Source organism: Nycticebus coucang, chromosome 22, assembly GCF_027406575.1.
Source record: "Nycticebus coucang isolate mNycCou1 chromosome 22, mNycCou1.pri, whole genome shotgun sequence".
Lineage (NCBI taxonomy): Eukaryota > Metazoa > Chordata > Mammalia > Primates > Lorisidae > Nycticebus > Nycticebus coucang.
Genome location: NC_069801.1, coordinates 21,890,923 through 21,909,648, shown reverse-complemented (window position 1 = coordinate 21,909,648; position 18,726 = coordinate 21,890,923). Strand labels below are relative to the sequence as shown.

Below are 18,726 nucleotides of genomic sequence, written 5' to 3'. Positions count from 1 at the left end.
TGAACCAAGTTGTCTCTAATCCTGTCAGTCATTTTAAACTCTTTCTTTATGAAATGTTAATCCTTCCCTGTTTGAATAACTATATTAGTTATCTGTTGCTGTCTAACAGTTACCCCAAGGCTTAGTCACTTAAAACAATCAAACATTTATTATCTCAGAATTTCTGTAGGTGAGGAACTTGAAAGGAGCTTGGCTAGGAAGTTGTTAATCAAGGTCTCTGGGGTGGTAGTCAAGGTTTTGGCTGGAGCTGTGATCATCTGAAGGCTTGACTGGTGCTGGAGTACCTGCTTCCAATCTCTCACGTGCGGGTGATGACAGGAGGCTTTAGTTCCTCATACATGTGCTCCGTGGGGAAGCTTGAATATTCTCATGTGCCAGCTGGCTTATTCCAGAGCAAGTACACCAAGAGAGCAAGCAAGAGGAACTTAGTCTCTAAATTCTAATGCTGCTGTCATTTTCACCACTTTCTGTTTATATTTTAAGTATAGCCCATACCTAAGGGGAACAGAATTAGAGAAGAGTATCAAAGAATTTGTGTGAAAATCTGCCATTTTCTCACATTCATTGGCTTTTGGGGTCATTTCCTTCCATTTTTTTTTTTTTTTTTTTTTTACATTTCTCTTTTTTACATAGTTGCAATCTTTTTTTATGTATGTGTATGTATCACAAAATTTTTTTTTTTTTTTTGAGACAGAGTCTCATTTTGTCACCCTTGGTAGTGCCGTGGTGTCACGCTCACAGCAACCTCAAACTCCTGGGCTTAAGCCATTTTCTTGCCTCAACCTTCCAAGTAGCTGGAACTACAAGTGCCTGCCACAACACCTGGCTAGTTTTTAGAGATGGGGGTCTTGCTCTTGCTCAGACTGGTTTTGAACTCATGAGCTCAGGCCATCCACCCACCTCAGCCTCCAAAGTGCTGGGATTATAGGTGTGAGCCACTGCACCCAGCCATATCCCAAAATTTTATATTCTGCATTTTTCATTGTATGATATTCTCTGTTATTAATGAAAAAGATGCTTTATCCCAGGCCAGCCACTGGAGAATGCTAGTGCTTGAATTGTTTCTACCTCTCCTTCCCTCCTTCCCAACCCTTTCTTTGATAGAACTAATAGAGGTAAGATGGAAGGCTAATGAAAGATAGACTCTGACATACAAAGATTAAGGGAGAAGATTCTTAAAGCTATTAGCCTTGTTTATGAGATACCAGGAATAAGACAAGAGAATTCCCATTGCCACTCACCCAAAAACTTGATGCTATATAGATTTTAATTTTCATTATCCTCTCTTTGCAGCAACTACAGTTTCTCAACAGATGGTTTCAGTGGCTCAGGAGGCAGTGGCAGCCATGGTTCCTCTGTGGGTGTCCAAGGAGGTGTGGACTGGATGAGGAAACTGGCTTTCCGTTACCGAAAAGTGAGAGAAATCTATGATAAGCATAAAAGCAATGTGGGTGGTAAGTGTGGCATACAACCCGTCTAATTCTCTATTTCTTTCTGACTTCCTGCTTTCCTTTCCAGGGATTCCTTAGATTCCCCTGGCAACTGTTCATGAATTATGCCACAGTAACATGTTAACTCTGTATAAAAAAATGGAGGTTTGGTTGAAACCTGTTGGGAAGGAGGCTATACATTTCTGATGGACTTCTCTTAGCATAACTTTGCAAACTTCTCTTGTTCTCTTAAGACAAATGCCTTTTTAAAGGAAATGTGTTCCATAGATTGATAATGTGTTTTATTCTTTAGTGGCAACTACTGTTTTATTTTTTGATTTTGTTTTTTTGAGACAGAAAATGACTTTGTCTCTCAGGCTAGAGTGCTATGGCATCAGCCTAGCTCACAGCAACCTCAAATTCCTGGGTTCAAGATTCTCCTGCCTCAGCCTCACATTGTAGCTGGGACTATAGGCACCTACCACAATGCCCAACTAATTTTTCTATTTTTATTTTTATTTTATTTTATTTTTTTTATTGAGACATAGTTTCACTTTGTCACCCTTGGTAGAATACTATGGCATCATAGCTCATAGCAACCTCAAACTCTTGGGCACAATCTGTTCTCTTGCCTCAGCCTCCCTAGTAGCTGGGACTATAGGCGCTGGCCACAACTCCCGGCTATTTTTTTTTTTTTTTTAGCAGGCCCAGGCTAGGTTCGAACTCACCAGCCCCAGAGCATGTGGCCAGTGCCCTAACGACTGAGCTACAGGCACCCAGCCAATTTTTCTATTTTTAGTAGAGATAAGGTCATGCTCTTGCTCAGGCTGGTCTTGAACTCCTGACCTCAAGGGATCCTCCCACCTCAGCCGAGCCTAGATGTATGTTTTGTATGATATGAATTAAGAAAAGTACCACATCATATATTAGTTAAGTATGTAACAGGTACTGATTTTGTTGTTTTATCCAAAATGTTAAAAGGCTGAGTGTGGTAGCTCATACCTATAATCCTAGCACTCTTGGAGCCTGAGGTGGGAGGATCCCTTGAGCTCAAGAATTAAAGACCAGCCTGAGCAAGACTTCATCTCTACTAAAAATAGAAAACTAGCTGGGCATAGTGGTGGCCCTCTGTGTTCCCAGACTTACGGAAAATACAGAGCCAGATTTATTGTTTGAATATTTTAACTCAAGTGTCTGACAAGCTCCCATCAAATTGTTTTGTTTTGTGCTTAATTTCTAGTCTTACACAATGTTTTGGTCTATCAGGTGTAGTGTTTTGAAAGTAAGTACTGGTTCAGCGCCCATAGCTCAGTGGTTAGGGCACTGGTCACATACACCAAGGCAGGCAAGTTTGAACCTGGCCCAGGGCTGCTGAACAACATTGACAACTGCAACAAAAAAATAGCCAGGTGTTGTGGAGTGCCTGTAGTCCTAGCTACTTGGGAGGCTAAGGCAAGAGAATCGCTTAAACCCAAGAGTTTGAGGTTGCTGTGAGCTGTGACGCCACAGTACTCTACCAAGCACAACATAGTGAGACTCTGTCTCAAAAAAAAAAAAATAACAAAGTAAGTAAGTACAGTAGAGAGTTGCTCATTCAATTTGCAATCTCAGGTTGACATATTCTGAGACACGCTAAGTGTGCTTATCATGGGAGTGGGGTATGGTAATGGAAAGATTCCTGAAATAAAAAATTACAAACTTGCTGGTACTCTTTCTCCCTTGGCCTTTGGTTTGAACTACTAAGGACTTTTACTTTGCTTCTAAAGCAGTGCTACTCAAAAAAGTGTGGTCCACTGCTTTGTAAGTGATGTTGCTGGTTAGTGAGGAAAGAGGGAGTTTGCACGAGAATCAATCATATTTCTGTCATCTGATTTTATTGTTGTCATTGCCCATAACTAAAGCTTCTGATGAAGAAAATCAAAATGGCTTTTTAAGTCGTGTTACGCTTAGATTTCTCTATGAAGAAAAATATATTAATTCAGGAAAATATTTCAATGATTTACATTGTGTTTAAATTAAATTTAGGAGATGCTTCCTCAGTATCAGCAAATATATGTTGTCAGATAATAAATATGTCTGCTTTTATTCCCAAAGGCCTCCTCAGTCCCCAAAGAAAGGAAGCACTGCAAAGATTAAGAGCAGAAATTGAAGTTTTAACAGATTCCTGGTTAGGAACTGCACTAAAGTCCTTACTTCTCATCCAGTCCAGGTATGCAAATGATTCTTTTAGTCTCATCTTTGCAGAGATACTCTCTTTACTACCCCAGTCCAGGCTAGGCTATTCCCTAAAATAGGTTTTGGAATAGAGGTGAGAGAAGTTGAAATGATGCAGTAATTTAATTAGGTGGGAGGCAAGGTCATTTTAGATTAGCAGCATACTTTAGAGTTTTAAGTGAATATTTATATGTGAAATCCTTTTTTTTTTTTCCTCTTTTTGTTCACCAAAGTAAAACTCAGTAACCTATAATATATAGTCCAGAAAAGCTTGATGACATCAAAGAGTACATGCAGGAGGCATGTTACAAATATCCTAAGTATAAGAAACTCCAAGAAGTATACTTAGACCCACTTAAGAAGGCAAAATTCAGAAGAAGAGTTCATTATGTAGATTAAGATTTTAGCATGAAGCTTAGACCAGAAAATAAATACAGCCATGTCTGCACCAGTACCCTATTGCTCACTTCCTACCACTAGGAATTCCAGGTGTACAACCTAGTGGAGTAAACAGTAAAACTGAGACTGAGGGGTGGATGAGCTAATAAAGGTAAAGGGCACGTAAAATTAATGTGTGTTTTAGAATCTGTGTTGTGATAAACAGAACTTAAATCTTATCTCATTTATGGACTGAATTGCATTCTGGTAAAATAGTACAGCACCTGCAAGTTTTTTGCTGTTTTTTCCCGTAAAATACGGTGTCAGTGATATGGGTTGGTAGTTATTTGCTAGCAACTTTGTGAACTAGAATGATCCTTAAGGAAATAAGGCAAGAATTAAGTTGCTTCTCTGTGTCTACTGAGAGACAAAAAGAGTAGAATCTTTGCCTTTTAATATAGAAAATAAATAACCTAAAATAATAAGAGCATAAAAATAATAACAACAACTGAATATGGACACTAAACATAGCAGGCCCTTTGAGTTGAGTTTTTAAAAATTAGATCGTAAACAGTTGGACAATTTGAATTTTTGCTTCAGGTTGGCTTATTTTATTTTTTTCTTCTTATTCCCTTCTAGAAAGAATTGTGTGAATGTTCTGATCACCACCACTCAGCTGGTTCCAGCCCTGGCCAAGGTTCTCCTATATGGACTAGGAGAAATATTTCCTATTGAAAATATCTACAGTGCTACCAAAATTGGTATGGTTTCTATTTTGTTTCTTGTCACTAGCCTTAAAATGAAACTTTCTACTCATGATGTACCTATTAATGTTTTCCTCATAGTAGTCTTCTAATATTTCGGATGAGGCATTTGAGGTTTAGCAGCTATATTGCTTCCTGAATGCCTCACAACTAGTTAGTTACATAAACATACTGTTTAATAATATTTAAAAGAACATATCTAACTTAGAAATCTATGTTTGGCTCATTTCAAGTTTTTCAATCTTTTTCATACAGAATATATAGTATGATAGAAAAGGCACTAGATTTGAGGCCGGGCACGGTGGCTCACGCTGTTATCGTAGCACTCTGGGAGGCCGAGGCAGGTGGATTGCCTGGGCTCACAGGTTCAAGACCAGCCTGAGCCAGAGCAAGACCTCATCTCTAAAAATAGCTGGGTGTTGTCGTGGGCACCTGTAGTCCCAGCTACTTGGGAGGCTGATGCAAGAGAATTGCTTGAGCCCAAGAGTTTGAGGTTGCTGTGAGCTATGATGTCACAGCACTCTACCAAGGGTAAAAAAGCAAGACTCTATCTTCAAAAAAAAGAAAGAAAGAAAAGGCACTAGATTTAAAATCAAGAACTAGGGCAGCCACACTGCCCTAGTACGTGTGGCTCAAAGGAGTAGGGCGCTGGCCCCATATGCCAGAGGTAGTGGGTTCAAACCCAGGTCCAGCCAAAAAAATAAAATAAAGAACTAAACTGTATACTTAGAAATGGTTAAAATCCCTCTCACCCAGTAAGGTGGCCACTGTCAAAAAACAGAAAATGACATGTTGGTGAGGTTGTGGAAAAATTGCAACTTTGTGCACTGTTGGCAGCACTTTAAAATAATGCAGATGTTATCAGGCACAGTGGCACATACCTGTGGTCCCACCTACTTGGGTGGCTGAGGCAGGAGGATTGCTTGAGCCTGGGAATTCAAATTCAGCCTGGGCAACATAACATAACGTAACATCCTATCTCTTTAAAAAAAAAAAAAACATAACATCCTATCTCTTTAAAAAAAAAAAAAAAAATGATAAAACTTACGAAAAACTGTATGGTGGTTCCTCAGAAAAAAATTTAAAGTAGAAATACCATATGAGGCCAGGCTCGGTGACTCACACCTGTAAGGAGGATCCCTTGAGCTCAGGAGGTGGAGACCAGACTGAGCAAGAACAAGATCCCGTCTCTGCTAAAAACAGAAAAAATAGCCAGGCATTGCAGGGCCCAGCTACTCGGAAGATTGAAGCAGGAAGATCACTTGGGCCCAGGAGCTTGAGGTTGCTGTGAGTTAAACTGATGCCACTGCACTCTAGCATGGGAAACAGAGTGAGACTCTTATCTCAAAAAAAGAAAAGAAAAGAAATGCCATATGAGCTAGCAATCCTACTTCTGGGTAAATATCTAAAAGAATTAAGCCTTAGATTCATGGGTTATATCCAACTATACAAAAGCAGGTTCTCAAAAAGATACATGTATTTGCATACCCATATTTATAAGAGCATAATTCATAGTAGCCAAAAAGTAGATGTAACCCAATGTCCATCAGTGAGTGAATGGATAAACAAAATGTGGTATAGACATATAATGGAATATTATCCAGTCTTGGAAAAAAAGGCTCGGCACAATGGTTAGTGTGCCAGCCTCATATACTGAAGGTGGTGGGTTCGAACCCAGCCTGGGCCAGCTAAAGGTAAAATAAAAAAGTAAACTTCTGAGCAGCACCTGCGGCTCAGTGGGTAGGGCGCCGGGCCCATATACCTAGGTGGCAGGTTCAAACCTGGCCCTAGCCAAACTGCAACAAAAAAATAGCCAGGCATTGTGGCAGGTGCCTGTAGTCCCAGCTACTCAGGAGACTGAGGCAAGAGAATCACCTAAGCCCAAGAGCTGGAGGTTGCTGTGAGCTGTGACACTATGGCACTCTACTGAGGGCAACAAAGTGAGACTGTCTCTTAAAAAAGGGGTGGGGGGGGGCGGCGCCATATGCCAGAGGTGGCGGGTTCAAACCCAGCCCCAGCCAAAAACTGCAAAAAAAAAAAAGGGGAAAAAAAAAGTTCTGACACCTGCTATTAAAACAACATGTATGAACCTTGAAGGCATTATGCTAAGTGAAATAAGCCAGTCACAAAAAGACAAATACAGGCTTAGCCCCCATAACTCAGTTAGCAGGGTGCCAGCCACATACACGGAGGCTGGTGGGTTCAAGCCCAGCTCGGGCCTGCTAAACAACAATGGCAATTCCAACACAAAAATAGCAGGGCGTTGTGGTAGGTGCCTGTAGTCCCAACTACATGGGAGGCTGAGGTAAGAGAATTGCTGAAGCCTAAGAGTTTGAGGTTGCTGTGAGCTGTGATGCCACAGCACTCTACTGACAGTGACATAGATTGTATCTCAAAAAAAAGACAAATATAGCAGAACCTCTATAAGTTCACCACCCAAAGGATTGTAACAAAGTGGTCAACATAAGGAACTTCCATTGAGTACATGTGGCACATGTGTGGTCTGTGAAAATTAGGTCAACTTAAGGAGGTGGTAAATGTAGGGAGGTAGTTAACTGTGGAGGTTCAACCATATCAGATAATTCCGTTTATAGAGGTACCCCGAGTAGTCAAATTATTAGAAAGTAGAATGGTGATTATCAGAGGCTCAAGGGAGGGAGGAAATAGAGAGTTAGTGTTTAATGAGTTTAACATTCTTCTTAGTAAACTATCCCAAGAATGGAAAGCAAATACCCAATGTTTTCAATACAAATATGAAGTCAATAGATGATCGAATACTTCCCACATAAGAGAAAAACTCAATTCAATTCAAGTTGGGGGGAGGGGGAGACAGGGAAAGGGGGTGCACAATGTAAGAGTATATGGCACACCTTTTGGGTGTGGGACACAACTACAAGAGGGAATCTACCTAATAAATGCAAATATTGTAACCAAGTATAAGAGTAACCTAACACTACTGAACAATACCTTTAAAAATGGTTAAGATGGCAAATTTTATGTTAATGTGTTTTTTAATCACAACTTTAAAATTTTTCTAGTTTAAATTAGCAAAGTATATGTTACACCTATTTTATCATAGTTTTTTAAAAAGGAAAAAGAAAATAAAAATCATGGACTGAGATTTAAGTCCTGGCTACCCCATTTACTAGCTCTTACCTTAGGAAATTATCTTATCTCCTGAGCCTCAGTTTTCTCATATAATTGAGGATCTCTAAAGGGAGTTAAGAAAATCAAATGAGACTGCAAATGTGAAGGTAGGTTTCAACCTCTAAAAATATACTTAATACTAGGTATATAAAGTGATAGATATACAATAAATACTTGCTGAGTTAATAAATTGGCACCAGGTTTATATAGCCCCCCACGTGTGCAGCTGAGAAGACAGCAGAATGTCTCACTCTGATTTGCATGTGCTCTGGGGAAGGTGTATGACAACCATCCCTGTGTCCCATATCCTTTAGTCTATGTGTATAGTCTCTACTTCCCTATCATTGCAAAGGGGAGGGTCTTGGAGTTTAACAATGAGCCATGGTCATTCATTTCCCAATCTTCTACATGCCTGTTGGTCAGCTTTTTCTATAAAAAAAAGGTCTAATTTTCTTTATATCTCAGGATCTGTGGAGGTCATAAATAAGCCCACCAAGTCCTATCAACATTTGATTTTTTTCTTCATTTGACAAATGTTTATTGATCACCCTTTATGTTCCAGGCATTATTCTAGGTACTGGAGATGTCACAGTTAACAAAAAAGAAAAAATCACTGCCCCTAGTGGGAAAAGATAGTCAATAAATAAGTAAAACAAAATATGTTAGATGGTAAAAAGTACTACGGATAAAGATCAGTCAAGGGGCAAAGGTAGGGTTGTGTTTTAAATAGGAGTTAGAGAAGGCCTCAGTGAACAGCATATCTTTTGAGCAAAGACCTAAAGGAGATAAGGGAGGGAGCCATTAGCATGTATCTCCGGAGGAACTAAGGAGACGAAAAGAGTGGAAAAAGTTGGGCCTATTATGTTCTAGGGAGAAAGAATAGGAAATAAGATCCGAGAGGTTAGAAAGAGTATGAGAGTGTGGGGAGATTCTATATATAGGGCCTTAAAGAATGAATGGCACTTAAGATTTTGAGCAGAAGAGTGACATGATCCGATTTACACTTTTTGGGTGGGGGAAGTGGAGGGATAGAGAAGGGTCTCACTGTGTTGCTTGGGCTGGTCTCAACCTGTTGGCCTCAACCAATCTTCCCACCTCAGCCTCTCAAAGTGCTCAGATTACAGGCTTGATTTAACACTTTAAATAGATTAGTCTCACTGATAATGTGGAGTCTTGAGGAGGACAGTGGATGTAAAAGTTAGGTGGCTTCCAGGTCATAGCAGTGGAGGTTGAGAAGTTATTAGTTACTGGGTTACACAGTATGAAGTCAGAACTAATAGGATTTGCTGATAGTTTGTATGTAGGTTTTGAATGAAAAAGAAGTTAAGGATGATGCATTCTAAGAGTTGGGCCTAAGCAACTGAAAGGATGAAGATGTCATTAACTGAGATGGAAAAGACTGAAAGAATGATTAGGAGTTTTGTTTTGGACAGGTTGAATTTGCAATTATTATTAGACTTCCAAATGGAGATGTCAAATAGGCAGTTAGAGATTTGATTCTGGAAGTCAAGGGAGAGGTGCTGACTAGGTACACAAACTTGCAAGTTCTCATGTACACATAGTTATTTAAGGATGGAATGAGTAGATGGATGAAATTACAGAAGTGGATGCAGATAGGAAAAAATAGAGATCTAGGAACTAATCCCTGGAGTTCTCTAATATTTAAATGTTTGGATCACTCAGAAGACTCAGCAAAAGTGTCAGAAGGATTGCCCTTGAGGTGTGACGAGAATGGTGTCTTGAAAGACAAAGAAGAGTGATCTGCTCTCTCAGACATTGTTGATAGATCAAATGAGACCTGGGAATTGAAGGTATTTTTTAAATAGACATGAAGGTTATTCACTTTTAACTTTTTTTTTTTTGTGGACACAGAGTCTCACTGTGTCACCCTGGGTGGAGTGCCATGGTGTCATCATAGCTCACAGCAAACTCAAACTCTTGGGCTTGAGTAATCCTCTTGTATCAGCCTCCCCAGTAGCTACTTTTTCTATTTTTAGTAGAGACAAGGTCTTACTCTTGCTCAGGCTGGTGTCAAACTCCTGAGTTCAAGCAATCCACTGGCCTCAGCCTTTCAAGGAGCTAGGATTGGCTCGGCACCTGTAACTCAGGTGATTAAGGCACCAGCCACATACACCAGAGCTGGCAGGTTTGAATCCAGCCCCGGCCTGCCAAACATGACAACTACAACCAAAAAATAGCCAGGCATTGTGGCGGGCGCCCGTAATCCCAGCTACTAAAAATAGGCATTGTGGCGGGCACCCATAATCCCAGCTACTTGGGAGTGTAAGGCAAGAGAATTGCTTAAGCCCAAGAATTGGAGGTTGCTGTGAGCTGTGACGCCACAGCACTCTACCCAGGGTGACAGCTTTGAGACTGTCTCTAAAAATAAAAATAAAAAGAGCTAGGATTTTATTTACATATATATATGAGCAGGGGTCTGCATAGTATAGCTCATGGGCTAAGTCCTGCCGCCTGCCTGTTTCTGTAAGGTTTTCTATTTGAAACGTCGTGTCCATTCGTTTATATAGCCGCTTTCACACTACAGTAGCAGAGCTGAAGAGTTACAACAGAGACCCACATGAACTGCAAAGTCTGAAATATTTACTCTCTGACTCTTTCCGGAAGTTTGCTGACCCCTTGCCTTTCAGTAATTCTCATGCACAGGGAGGAAATACGTGTACGGATTTTTTGATGCAGCCTAGTTCATAATAGAAAATAATGGGAAATAACTGGTCTATGAATCTGTTCATAAACAGAAAATGAATAAATATATTTGAACAATAGACTACTGTATTTCTGTTAAAGGTGAGTGAACTGAAATGACATATACTCAAGGATTAACATGAAAAACAATGTTGAACACAAAAATACATAATAGTTCAATTTATGTACAGTATGTAACATTTATGTAAGGGTTTAAAATATTCACATTTTTAGGGGCACTTAGGAAATTTCAAGTAAATCTGTAATATCTTTTTCTTAGATAGTTATATAGGCATTTGTGGGTTTTTTTTTTATATGGTTGGATTATTTCATTAACAAGGGATTGAGTCAGGGTAGACAATATATGAACCTTCCCTTCAGATATTGCTGCTGTTGCTGCTTTACTGTGTCACATCATAAAAACCCAGAAAACTCATTGTGTCTCCCACACCTGCGCGGTAGATTTTCTGTAGTGCTCATTATACCAAGTTCTGGCACCCACAGGCTTGTCAATCTCATGGAAGTGATTTTATTCCCTCTGACAGTAAGTGTGCTTATTTGGTGATTTTCCTCAGTCTCAGTTCATCCGAAGCTAATTTGTGAATCTGCAGTGGGATTTGGCGCCATGGTAACCACAGTGGGCGTGAGGAACTGTGAAATGGGAGCAAGGAGAGGAAATATTTTTTCAGTTCCTCTGAAATGATTTCAAAGTGGGGTTCTCTTAATGGCCACACTTTGATTTTGGACATTAAAGAGAATTCTCAGAAGCACTTCTGAAAACATCAGAAGTGTTTTTGATAGAGGAAACTCAGTCACCAGTATTCTCTAAAGGCTTGGCTGGTCTTAAAGTTCACCATTTTCAATTACTTGACATTTGGTAAACTGCCTAGTCATTGGTCTCATCCTCCTGAATGGGCATATGCACGTCCAGAATTGTTCTGAGAATGTAAATGGAAGTATTTTATCAATTGTATTGGAGTCATTTTTTCATGTAGCTAATCTTTACTTTGAACTGTTAATAACTCCTCTCTTCATCTCTTAATCCTTTTAGAAGAGACATTCCAAATCATATTTCATCCTTGATCATTGCATGCCAGGACAATAAAAATACCTCTGTGTCCTAGCCTCCTGATAAATATGAGATGATCCCTTAGTCTTAGAAGAAAGTCTAAAATCTGACTCACGAGTTTTTTTCTGTAGACAGATCCTAGTAGCCACTATGGGTCTAGCGGAGGTTGGCTTAGTTTGTAAGATTGTAATGGTTAGAATTACAAAGTACTTACCAATTTGTTCAGTTGTTCAAAACTCCTTAATACCTTGAACATAAGAATTCATTATTAGGGCGGCGCCTGTGGCTCAGTCGGTAAGGCGCCGGCCCCATATACCAAGGGTGACGGGTTCAAGCCCGGCCCCGGCCAAACTGCAACCAAAAAATAGCCGAGTGTTGTGGCGGGCGCCTGTAGTCCCAGCTACTCGGGAGGCTGAGGCAAGAGAATCGCTTAAGCCCAGGAGTTGGAGGTTGCTGTGAGCTGTGTGAGGCCATGGCACTCTACTGAGGGCCATAAAGTGAGACCCTGTCTCTACAAAAAAAAAAAAAGAATTCATTATTAGTTGAATTATTTAATGTTGGAACTGAACCGGGGCTTAAGCTATGGACTGTAGTCCTCCAGAGAATCATTTACTCAATAAACATTGATTGAATGTTTCATATGAATGTAAAGTATGACAATGCTATTATAAACTTAATACTAAAGAGACCTAAGGGCACCTAAGCCTAGCCTTGTATTGTAAGTGAGAAGCTGAAGCTCAGAGTGCACTAGCACCAGGTCCAGGTTCTAGTGCATGTGTTTGAGGTGCCACTTGGGCTAGGGATGTCAAAGATTTGCAATTGCTCAAATGTACTAAGCAGGATTTCTGAGTATGGAGGTATAAGTTCTCTTCAATTACATTATAGTCATTTTGGATTTGTGTAGTTGTACATTTATTGTAATTTTCCAGCAGATGGCAGTCATGTGTCTTGAGGAAGAGACACCTTCATCTTATACAGGAGCCCTGGTACTAAGTGACTGGATCTAGCAAGAAGAAAGAAGGAACAGGATAATGGAGCAGGATGAAGAAGGAAGCCAGAGTTAGGACCTTTTTTAACTGAAGAAGGTGGCAGAAACAGGGAGATAAAGTATAAGAGATGGTGAAGAAAGAGCAAGGGATATGATTTCCTTTTATTTATGCAAATAAAGCATCTGTCCCACAGCAGTATCATCTGTGCAGGCTTTAGGTGTTGGTTGCATGTGGAATGTGAATTTCAATATGCTGGTATGCTTCTCAGTACTGTGTGCAATGGATTTAAGAGTCAGCCTTTTCCCAAAGTCAATTTCAGTGATACAGTTTCTCAGTTATAACTACAAAGTATAGTAAGTGAGGAAATTCTAGATATAACAAAAATTGTTGACATATTGGTCATTTTTCTCACTTCTATTCTGGGGCTCCTCCTCTGAAAGACACAAGCCCAGGCCCAGGACTGTTTTTGGAAAATGGAGAATTGGATGGAAATGGCTTTTTGTTATTTCTAACAAAAAATCAATGTCCACTTCTCTTCCTACCCTAAAACATTTCCCCTCAAAAAATCATTTGTTCTTTGTGACATCGGCAAGAGCTTGGATTTGGTTCTCCAAATCCAAATTCTAGCTACTAGTTTTGTTTGTGATCCAGAACAGGTCACTAAAGCTGTGAGTCCCATCGTCCTTTGTAACATAAGGAAGAGTATCTATCTCACTAGAGTACTTTGAGTATTAAATAAAGGAACAAATTGGTAAGCGCTTTGTAAGTGGTTAAGTTCAGGAGAGGTAGAAGAGGAAGATGGTATTTACAGCTCTCAACATAGACAAGCCTCCTAGTCCCCCATTTATAGAAATTCCCTTACACTAAGGTCTTAGGGACTTCACCATCAATGAGTTGTTTCAATGATACTATTTTATATTCTTTGGGTAGAGGTTCTGCTAGATCTCTGCCTCTGACTTCTGTATCACCAAGCACACTACATAGGCTGCCGCTTAGTCCACCTAAGCACAGGCAGATAACCCTAGTAGCAGCCCTTTTCTTTGGTTTTGAAAAAAATAAAAGAGGATATCCTAATAGGAACTTCATTTTTCTCATCAGGTAAGGAGAGCTGCTTTGAGAGAATTGTGTCAAGGTTTGGAAAGAAAGTCACATATGTAGTGATTGGAGATGGACGAGATGAAGAAATTGCAGCTAAACAGGTAACCATTATAAAGAAAATTGTGTGCGTATACAATCAAGCAATTAGAAAAATGGTAAAAACTACAAACCTTAGCAATCTATTGTGTATTTTTAGTATTTTCTCTTTCTTGTCTTCCTCTCTCGTTTTCTTTTTTTTTTTTGGTTTTTGGCCAGGGCTGGGTTTGAACCCGCCACCTCTGGCATATGGGACCGGCACCCTACTCCTTGAGCCACAGGCACCGCCTTCTCTCTCGTTTTTCTTTAAAGAAAGAGAGGGTTATTTTTGTACCCAAATGGAGTTTTCCCTGTAAGTATTTAAATCCTTCCCTTTCCCCTTCTCCCTGCCACTCAAGGATCTTCAGACCTTTGAGTCCTACCTCAGGGACTCTAAGCATTAAACCTGAGATGGGCACCATCTTCATCTTAGACAGCAGTGCTTTCTCAAGAACATCAGACTTTACTACAAAAAGGCTAATCATCCCGACTTTTGGGGGCTTCAGATTTTCACAACAAACAAAAATCATCATAATTGAGTTGTTACTATAGAGAAAGTCCTTTCTGGTTTTAAGCCTTGGGAAGATTATTATGATGTTAACCTCATCTTTATACAGGTCCCAGTCCAAGTCATTCCTTCTTAAGAAAGGAAACAATAGGTGAAAGAGTCTTAGCTGTAGAACCTAAAATCCCATCCATTTAATAGCTGTGTGACTTTGGACAATTTATCTTTATTTGCGTTTCCTTATCTACTATACAAATCTATAGTTCTTTCTTTCCCTACCTCACTTTGTTTTCTTTCAGCAACTCAATTTCTTAAAATTTGAAGGCATTGGGTTGCCACCTAAGACCAACTGCCCTGGTTTTCTTCACCTACTTAACATAGAAACCTCAGTAACTATAATAAATTGAGATTGGTAATTAGTTGGTATTATTACTCATTATGTTTTCATTTGTGGCTTTATGTAGCAATTCAGGAACTTTATTTTTTCACATGTGTTAACACCGAAGCTTTCTTTGATATTCATGTGCTTGTTGCCCTCTTTGGGGACAGACACTAGTGGGTGTAGACACCACAGGAAAGAGAAAGAACAATTTAGTCATTAGCAGAGTTGGTGTCTCTAAGCTGATGTCTGTAACCATCTACAGTAGAATAGACCCACAGGAAAAAGCCTTAGCACTTAATCCAGTTTAGCCTCCACCCTGTGAGGGATCTTTTCTTCTGCCTCTCTGCAGAAGACTGTCTAGTCCTTGCTTGAAAATACTCAAGTCTGGGCAGCACCTATGGCTCAGTGAGTAGGGCACTGGCCCCATATACCCAGGGTGGCAGGTTCAAACCCAGCCCCGGCCAAATTGTAACAAAAAAATAGCCGGGCATTGTGGCAGGCGCCTGTGGTCCTAGCTACTTGGGAGGCTGAGGAAAGAGAATCACCTAAGCCCAAGAGCTAGAGGTTGCTGTGAGCTGTGAAACCATGGCACTCTACCGAGGGCGACAAAGTAAGACTATCTCTTAAAAAAAAAAGCAAAGAAAATACTCAAGGATGAGGATGCTGATCCTCAAAAAAGTAGCCCTTTCCCCTGTGGGGTCAACCAAATTGTTAGGGTGTTCCCCTTTCCAGTGAACAAAAATGTCTCTTTAACTTTGATTTACTGGTCCTCACCTGGCCCTCCTGGCGTAACCTACAAGTCTGCTGCCTCTTCTGTATGTTAATGATCTTTTAAGTATTATGTGTGAGCAGCTGGCCTGAAAAAAATTTAGGCTACAAGCCAGAAATATTGTGTTGTTAGACCTCAATATTCTGAGTAACTTTGAACCACTTCAAACAAGACAGTCAGTAAAGCCACTCTCCTTCAGCTACATAGAACATGGTTTCTAACACTTTGGTGTATCAAAGTCCTCTTTTAAAATATGGCTCATTCCTATAAACCAAGCTATTCCAAAAGCTGGGGCAGAAGACTTAAGGCCAGGAGCTAAAAATCAGTGTGGGCAATATAGCAAAACCTGTCTAAAAATCTTTTTTAAATTAGCCTAGGTATGGTGGCTCAGGCCTGTATGTAGTCCCAGCTACTTGGGAGGCTGAGGCAGAAGGATCACTTGAGCCACTGGGATTACAGGCATGAACCACTGCACCTGGCCCAGAGACCCGGTCTCTTTAAAAAAATGAAAAGTTGGGTGGCGCCTGTGGCTCAGTCGGTAAGGCGCCGGCCCCATATACCCGAGGGTGGCGGGTTCAAACCCGGCCCCAGCCAAACTGCAACCAAAAAATAGCCGGGCGCTGTGGCGGGCACCTGTAGTCCCAGCTACTCGGGAGGCTGAGGCAAGAGAATCGCTTAAGCCCAGGAGTTGGAGGTTGCTGTGAGCTGTGTGAGGCCACGGCACTCTACTGAGGGCCATAAAGTGAGACTCTGTCTCTACAAAAAAAAAAAAAAAAAAAATGAAAAGTGGCTTTCAGAACAGCAGACAGTATTCTAGATATGATTCTGACCAAATAATATAATGGGATTATAACTTCCCAGATCTATATGTTCTACATCTTGGACATTGGAAAGATTTGGACCTTGTAGGTATGAAACTTATAAATTGACTGTCTATAACACAATATAATAATAACAATACTGATTTTTTCACCTGGGCCATTTTATTTGATCCTGAAGACCCTAGATAATAGCTTAAATAGGTGTATCTCTCATAAAACCACAAAGCTACCACCAAAACCTAATAAAAATCTCTCCTATTTATAAAGTATCCATATGAGGTGGCTGGAGTAGATAGGGTTACGACATACCTTGGGGAAAAGTCTGTGGAGCAAAGGGTATGGGGTAAATATAAGCTCCCAAAAGAAATTGGATTAACCAGCTATTCCTTCTCTCTTCTAGCACAACATGCCTTTCTGGAGGATCACAAACCATGGAGACCTAGTGTCCCTTCACCAGGCTTTGGAGCTTGATTTTCTCTAAGAACTGGAATAAGGAGCCTTCGCTGTGAACTTTTCACTCCCAAAGGGAGCTAGATACTGGAATCAACTGGGATCCCTCTCTTTCTGTCTCTCTCTCTCTGTCTGTCTGTCTCCATCAAATGCCGGCGAGAACACAATCAGAACCAAGTGCTGCAAGTTTTCCTAAGAGTGAGTGCAGCCCCCGTGTTTATCCTCATACAGAGCAGGAGACAGCTGGATAGAGAGAACAGTAGACTCACTGCAGCTACAGTGCTTTTAATTCTAATGTGTTTTGTTTTATTTCAAAAAATGAAGAAAAAGTAAAGGAAATTTGAGGGGCAGAGTTGTACTCTTACTTAGTCCATGACCAGATTGAGAACTGCTATTGACTTGTGGTGATAGGATAAATGCAGCAGATTTTATAATGACATCTCTTGCAGTCTAGAATCTCCATAGCTGTAGAATGTATTTCCAGGTGAATGTGTGTGTTATTTTTATAGGTTAAGGATCTGGCCTCCGAAGCAGGTCCCACTCCCACTCCCCCTGCTTTTTCTAGTAAAAAAGAGGACGTATAAAGTTTTTTTGAAAATAGTAATTGAAATATCTAAAATACCTCGCTGTGGCAGTAGCACCTCTTTAGCTGCTCCAGTGGTCTGCTCTCTAAGATGGCTCCTTTCCCGTTCTTCCATCTCCTCGTATGCCGAACTATGGGGGCACCAGATTCTGAGTAACCTTGAACTTTGGCATTGCCCATCCTAGAAGTCTTAGTCTCCTTTCTGATCCTTCTTCCCCTTTAGCCAAATGGTACAATGCTAGAAACTCCTTCTCTAAAACAGTAAATTCTAAGCCTTCAGCTTAACTCTTATTTAAAAAGACTATGTCCTTCAAACTGGAGAGAAGGGACTAAGGCTTCTTAAGAATTTCACCACCTTGGTGGCGCCTGTGGCTCAGCGGGTAGGGCGCCGGTCCCATATGCCAGAGGTGGCGGGTTCAAACCCAGCCCCGGCCAAAAAAATAAAAATAAATAAATAAAATAAATAAATGTTAAAAAAAAAAAGCCCACGGGATAGAAGAAAATATTTAAAAAAAAAAAAAAAGAATTTCACCACCTTGGGGGCAGCACCTGTGGCTCAGTCGGTGAGGCGCCGGCCCCATATACCGAGGGTGGCAGGTTCAAACCTGGCCCCGGCCGAACTGCAACCAAAAAATAGCCGGGTGTTGTGGCGGGCGCCTGTAGTCCCAGCTACTCGGGAGGCTGAGGCAAGAGAATCGCTTAAGCCTAGGAGTTGGAGGTTGCTGTGAGCTGTGTGAGTCCACGGCACTCTACTGAGGGCCATAAAGTGAGACTCTGTCTCTACAAAAAAAAAAAAAAAAGAATTTCACCACCTTTATAGCTCTTGAGACAAGAAGGTTCCACTTACAGCACCCTTTGCCCACCAGATGGCTCGGCGCCACAGCCTCTTGCTTCTTAGTCAGGCTCTCATTCTCCTGCAGACACCTCTGGCCAGTCCCTGGGTATTGTATCCAAGAAGTCAAATCAAGTCTGAAAACAGGCTTCTAACTACATTTTGGCCAAAATTACCAATGTGTTTGACTTTCTTTAAGGGAGCCCTTAAGCCATATGAAGGGTGTCCTAGGTATATATTCACGCAGATCTCTACCTGAAACTAAACAGAAGATTGCTGTAATTAAAACCCAATTTCCCATGGAACACCTCACTTCTCGAATCCCATTCTAAAGTGGGAAACCAGAAGGCTAGACTTTCCTAATTTAAATGAGAGTGCTGGATCTCTTGCTTCATGTCTGAAGACCTAATCCTGGGCCAAGTGCAAGAGCATCTCAACTGGGCCTATGGGCAGATTGATGGGTGCCCAAGCACTAGTCACAGCCTTCCAGCCCAGTGTTTGTGGGGTGCCCTATCCC

The 18,726-nt window shown here is 40.7% G+C and overlaps 1 protein-coding gene across 4 annotated transcripts in view; it reads left to right on the top strand.

The window, feature by feature from the left end:
- EYA3 (EYA transcriptional coactivator and phosphatase 3) overlaps positions 1–17,725 on the top strand; it is a 101,566-nt gene extending 83,841 nt beyond the window's left edge. For 3 of the 4 annotated variants that reach the window (XM_053575792.1, XM_053575794.1, XM_053575795.1), the window contains 5 exons: positions 1,294–1,454; positions 3,525–3,639; positions 4,662–4,783; positions 13,793–13,893; positions 16,745–16,882. In XM_053575792.1, coding sequence (XP_053431767.1) covers positions 1,294–1,454; positions 3,525–3,639; positions 4,662–4,783; positions 13,793–13,893; positions 16,745–16,825 — 580 coding nt within the window. In that variant the 3' untranslated portion in view covers positions 16,826–16,882. Of the gene's footprint in view, positions 1–1,293; positions 1,455–3,524; positions 3,640–4,661; positions 4,784–13,792; positions 13,894–16,744 lie in introns of all 4 variants that reach the window. The other variant, XM_053575793.1, reaches the window with a different exon arrangement.
- Positions 17,726–18,726: the final 1,001 nt, after the last annotated feature.